Here is a 6,012-nt window from a genome sequence, read left to right as displayed (position 1 = left end):
TTTATATTCGCTATGTTATCAACCATGACGTGGTGGGTGGCCCTCCAGTGGCTCAGTGGTATGTCTACGGACTTACAACGCTAAAAACCGGGTTTCGATACCCGTGGTGGGCAGAGCACAGATAGCCTATTGTGTAGCTTTGTGCTTAATTCAAAACAACAACAATGATCTGGTGGTTTGGGAATTCGATTTGCAATTTATTGGTCGAAAGGTTCAAATCCAGTTATCTAACATGTTTGCACTTTCAGTCGTGGAGACATTACAGAGTGATTGTTAATATCACTATTCGTGGATAAAGGATAGTTCAAGAGTTAACCATGGATGTATTGACAAGTTATCTTCTCTCTCCTATTTCAATTTAATAATTTGCATGGGTTATTGAAATATCACCTTTGAGTAACAGAAAAATAAACCCTTTCATCACTTACATTTGAAGTTCAATATTTCATACTTTGAATTGTGTCTTTTCTTCACCAAAGCCACATCGGGCTATCTATTACATCTACAAACTGGAATCGAACTCCTGATTTCATTATTATAAGTCAGTAGACCTAACGCTGCCTTAGTGGTGTAACTCTTCGTTTAAAATTAATTACGAAACCGAATATTGCAAAATCGGTTGATTATATTATTATCGTAAATAATAGACGTTAATATATTTTGTTCAAGGAAAGTAAAGTTTTTGTTGTTTTTTTTCCGAGAAAGATTTCAAATGATCTTAATTTGTTATCTATTTCAATAAAATCGGTCTAAATATATTTCTGAAAACAACAGATTATTTAATAAAATCCTCAAGAAAGTGCTTATTTGTAATAACTTTTAGCTATAAGTTTGGATTAGTTTAATATGTTGAAGCTGTACAACATGAAGATTTCTTAAACATCATAAAGAAAAATACAACAACGAAATTATCACCTATTTTAAATGTGTATAATTTTCAACTGTAACTATATTTAACTATTTAACAGCTGAAAGTGTTGATAGTTTTCCTCATTCGTTGTTTGTTTTTGTTAAAACAAAGCTATACAGTGGACTATCTGAGCTGTGCTTACCATAGGAATCAAAATTCAATTTTTAGGCGCCTAAATTTCAGAGACTTCCTTCTGTTGAGCATTGGGATAGAGGGCTTTTTCATAAAAGTGTTTATCGGAATTTGTAAATATATATATGTATATATTTTAATTTATAAAGAAAAGACCGAATTATTCCTCTAAGCGAGGTACTTAAAACAAAATATATTTAAGTAGATAATCAAAATTACATTGTACTATTTACTCTGTCATAACTGAAGAACCACATTGAATAAACTGCAAGTTCAAAACTTTTGTTGTTTTATCAGAGTTTTATTTTCGAGTTAGTGGTGTTAAACATATCTAACAAATGTGACGTCATATTCAAATTATTCATTTATCAGTAATACGTAGATGCTCCTCCTCATCAGCTGTTAAGTGATCTGTTGAGGGTGTAAACAATAAATGCATTAAAATAATTAAATATTGATTTCAATTAACTTGGAACAGAATAGATAATGTTCAATACAATACGCAAATTATGAGATAACAAACTAGCGAATGCTATCAACTGATAAAATAGGGACAAAACTTTGTTATCTTTAGATTGAATAAGCTTCAATATGTTAGCCTAATAGTTGCGGAAGTATCATACATAACATCTATAAGCTAGTTCCATGTTGGATCAGATAAAGTTTATTATACCTTTTCAAAAATTTGTGTTTTATTGTATTGTTGGTCAACAGTTCTTCAATGATGTATTTCGTCCAATCGTACAAAGGGTTGGTATATATAATTATAAATGTATGGGACGTAAACAGGATACATTTGTTTTCAGTGTCCGGTATGTGTATAACATATATTGTCTCATAATTATTATTCTAAAGTATAGTGTACTTACAGGATTATTACAAAGGTTACTTGTGTCGTTCTGTACAAAATAATTATTCTGAATGGTTGCTTTGGCAAGTATTAGTTTATAAGGCCTAATAGAGTAGATACAATATGGTTTAATGCAGTTCTGTTTCTTGATATTAAATTATTTAAAATACACTTTTAAAAGAAAAATAATTTTGAAATACATCAAATCACACCAATAAAGGAAATTAGCATCTTAGTCCTAGGGATATATTAACTCTGTTACATTCCAGCTTTAGGGAGCTATTCTATCAATCTATGTAAGAAAGTGTCGATTTCAGGTGAAAAGAAATATAATATTTCTGGGCATCCCAGGTTGTCTCTTTCGGTTTATATTTTTGTTTTTAGAGATTTCAAATTAAAATAACTGCCTTGGTTGATTGTATATTACATGTCTTTTTAGCCTTATTTTAAAAATAACATGCTAAACGTAAGATCTAAGACGCAACCTTAATAAATAATCACATACTTTCATAAAATTAATAAATTTCGAAATCAAGACAATCATTTAAACATATGACTAATATACTACGAAAGCAAAAGAAATATTAAAACAAAGTTAAACAGTCAATTAGTAGTAATATTTATAATATTTTTTTTTACTTAAAACTGAATTTTGTGACAAATGAACAGTTACTACAAAGTTAAGTAACACGTTGGAAACTATAAAGATTTTTAAATATTCTTGTTGATAAATGTTTATACACTTATTAGCACATAAGTTTCTAAAGCACACATATAGTTGTTTAGTATATTGGCAATACAGTTGTATGTTTAGCATTATTAACTTACATCTTCAAAAACAGTTGTCAATCATTTCAGTGAGTGTATATTCTGGATCCACTTTAGCTGCTACAAATTTCTTATCAATGCATTCTTTGACTTCCTGCATGCATAAATAAATGAGACTTTTATAAAGATATTATTAACGTAACAGTTTTAGCAAGCATAAAAAATATTTTTGTTTAAAGGTTTAAATGAATTATTTTACTTCGGTACCTTAGGCGACTGTAAGTTTGTTCGTGTATTTGGTTCTTTATAACACACATGTCAACAGAATTATGTATACATAAATGGTATCAATGGGAACATTTTTCCTGTACTTGAAGATTGTTTCTCCTGAATTTTACCAAATTCCGACCCACGTCCTACTGTCTGAGACAGACTCTGATAAGGACATTTTCTACTGTTTCATGGTTTTAGTATTTATGTTTAATTTACCTATTTTATAATTGTTACTTCTAATGAATAAACTATAGCTGTTAAGCTTTACTGTTTAGCTTCACATTCAACCTGTCAGTCAATTGGTGTCTGAGCAATTTATAATCCTAAACTCAAGAGAATGATTCGTTACAAAGAGCACAACGCAAGAATTACCTTTACGTAGTATTAAGTTTAACAATAAACCAACTTCGTACGTTCTTTCACATATTAAACTCTTTATGTCCTTTCATTCCACATGTTAGAAATCATTGTTCTTTTCCTTCCATAATAAACCCCAAAGATTAGTGTGAAGATGAGGTAACTGTGTGTTATGTTTATCTTTGTAATACCACACATCTATATTATTGTATTTACCTTTAATTATATTAATAGTTAAGTATAATTGATAATTACTTTTAAATAGGGACTTTCAAACATTATCGTTACCAAATCTATAAACCACAAGTTACTACGAAGATCAGTTTTGATTGTAAAGATACCAGTAATTGCATTTTACATGTGCTACAAACGGATCTTCAGATAAACAAATTTTAAAAAAGAATTTGAGATTTAGAAAATAAGATACTTATTGCAAAACGCAGTCCTAATAGTTTAGACAGCATCACACAGGATATCGAGTTGCTGTTTTTCTTATTATTAGGAGGACTTTAGAGGATAAGACATGAACTCGAACCCAGAGTTGAAGTTATCTTACACCTTATCGAGCAAAGTCAACCTTACTTTCATTAGAAGAGCTTTAGTTAGGTTGGATGAAACTAGTATACTATAAGCAACTCTGTTGGATTAAGTCTTTGTCGTCAAATAAACAAAACACCTAGGAAGTGCTGGGGTTTAGTTTCTGTAGAGTACTGAAACCTGGTTTCTTCGAGTTGTTGTCAACTGTATAACGTTTTGTTGATCATACTTGTATGTTTATGTATAAGAACATCCTAGTACAAAGATTTATAATAAATATCAAATGGCATTACCTGCGCATCCACTTCTCTTTCATCCTTGCACATTTCTTTGAAGAAATTGGTCAACTTCCCGTTGGGAAATTTTGCCTTTTCACAATCTTGAATTGCACCTAAAAGCTTGAGATGAAAACACACTCTCTGATCAGACAAATTTGATGTCACATTCTACAACTGTTTTCATGATATTTAATTGTATGCTTAAAAATCTTGAGTCAAGAACAATATAACTTTCCTAAACCATTTTGCAACTTCTTTCAAATGTTTCTCTTCCGTTTGTTTACAATAAACTACTGTTTATAAGCCGAAGGTATGTAATATTCTTGGAACAAAAACAGAAAATGAAAAATATAAATTAAAAAATAAAAATCAATTAAATCAAAATCACATCGCGTGATTTGTTTGTTTGAAGTTGGGCACAAAAGTACAGTTGGTTTCTAGCGTTGTAAGTCGGGTGAGTGGAGGCACATAGTTTGAAATCTGCCAATTATGCTGAAATATTTATCAATACTTTGGTGGTTTAATGGAACCGAATATTTGTTGTTTATGACAGGGCTCCAATCTGAAACTTTATATATTTTTTTGAAAATATCAGTTTTAAAGCGTTTTGTTTCTATATGAAACAAATACAAGTTTTCAACGTTCCATGAATAATTTCCTGTTGTAAAAGTACTGAATAGGAAAAATTGTTTAAATCCTTGTGTATCATATTGAATGTTTTCTCTTTTAAACACCTTTAGTTAATTTATTATATTAATCCTTAATAAAAATGAAACTTTAAATAAAATTTGAATATCAAGAAAGTTTTCTTTGAAGAGAAGATTGATTGAAGTTAACAAATTCACATTAACAACACAGTGTTCCTAATATTATAAAGAATTATTGAAAAATAATCAATTATAACACCAAAAACACCTACCAATTCTGACTTTCCACTCAAAATCTGTTTGAAGCATTTTCTCACTTCGCTCATTTTTGCAGGATTCTCCACATTAATTTCTACATGAAAGGAAAAGCATGTTTGATTTACCCAGATAAATTATTTATTTATATATTATGAACTAAGGTTCGTAAAAATACTTGATTAAGTAAAATGAAGAAATTACCCTAGTTTCCCCTTATAAATATATTATACACTATTGTTTGGCATAAAAGTGTATAATTTCTGTCGGCTCATTTCAGAGTTCGTGTACAACCCAGGCGAAAGATGTCTGTTGAGTTTAGAGGCATTGAAAATTGTTTTGGCAGTAATGAGACAATTTCAATACTTTTCTTTCATATATAGTAATGTTATTGGATATTGCATGAAGCGTTGTTTTAATAATGCCTACAGTATGAATCTTTGATTTAATAATAGTCATTGTAGTTTTCTGTCAACTTACTGCTCTACTTAACACGTTGTTTGATTTCTTAACGTCAACTACAAATATCATAAAAAAAATTATTTCGGAAATAGGATAACTTGATATTTTATATATTAATGATGTTTTAAAACAAACTTACTGCACAACAGTCGCCAAGCTGTATCTATAGGGTTGCTTTTGGTCATCGTCAGGCTTAGAAGCAACGCAAGAGCTAAGAAAAGAACTTTCATGTTGAGAATGTTGCTATTTTCATCAAGATTTCAGCTTAGAAAACCCTTTTTATATCTTTCATCCAACATGTTTTAGCCAATAACCTAATTTTGAACTCTCTTAAAATTGAGTTCTGCTACTGCATTTGCTAATCGTTGCATGCTTCTCTTCGGATTGGACAAACCGCAGGTGGTAACAACCAATAACAGAGTCACAATACCAAAGAAGAAAAATTCTCTTCACTTGACCCAAACCTGTTTGTCTATAGTTTCATTATTTGTGGTAGCTTCAGTATGTTACAAAATGTTGGCTTATTACAGGTTAGATGAGATT

General features: G+C 30.1%; 1 protein-coding gene across 1 annotated transcript; it reads right to left on the bottom strand.

Moving 5' to 3' along the window:
- Positions 1–1,322: 1,322 nt before the first annotated feature.
- LOC143224120 (uncharacterized) lies at positions 1,323–5,785 on the bottom strand. Its single transcript, XM_076452575.1, has 5 exons — positions 5,609–5,785; positions 5,025–5,104; positions 4,121–4,225; positions 2,721–2,814; positions 1,323–1,453 (listed from the first exon to the last, which is right to left on the bottom strand). Exons 1-4 carry the CDS (start codon positions 5,697–5,699, stop codon positions 2,725–2,727), a joined length of 366 nt encoding a protein of 121 aa, XP_076308690.1. The 5' UTR covers positions 5,700–5,785; the 3' UTR covers positions 1,323–1,453; positions 2,721–2,724.
- Between the last annotated feature and the right edge of the window lie 227 nt (positions 5,786–6,012).

The sequence above is a fragment of the Tachypleus tridentatus genome, chromosome 8, assembly GCF_004210375.1.
Source record: "Tachypleus tridentatus isolate NWPU-2018 chromosome 8, ASM421037v1, whole genome shotgun sequence".
Classification (NCBI taxonomy): Eukaryota; Metazoa; Arthropoda; class Merostomata; order Xiphosura; family Limulidae; genus Tachypleus; species Tachypleus tridentatus.
This window is presented reverse-complemented; position numbering and strand designations above follow the sequence as displayed.

Coding starts and splice junctions, on each gene's coding strand:
- LOC143224120 (XM_076452575.1), bottom strand. CDS start 5,699: ATGAAAGTTCTTTTCTTAGCTCTTGCGTTGCTTCTAAGCCTGACGATG. Junction 4,226..5,024: donor TGAGTGGAAAGTCAGAATTG/GTAGGTGTTTTT, acceptor TTTCATCTCAAG/CTTTTAGGTGCAATTCAAGA. Junction 2,815..4,120: donor AAAGAGAAGTGGATGCGCAG/GTAATGCCATTT, acceptor TTATGCATGCAG/GAAGTCAAAGAATGCATTGA.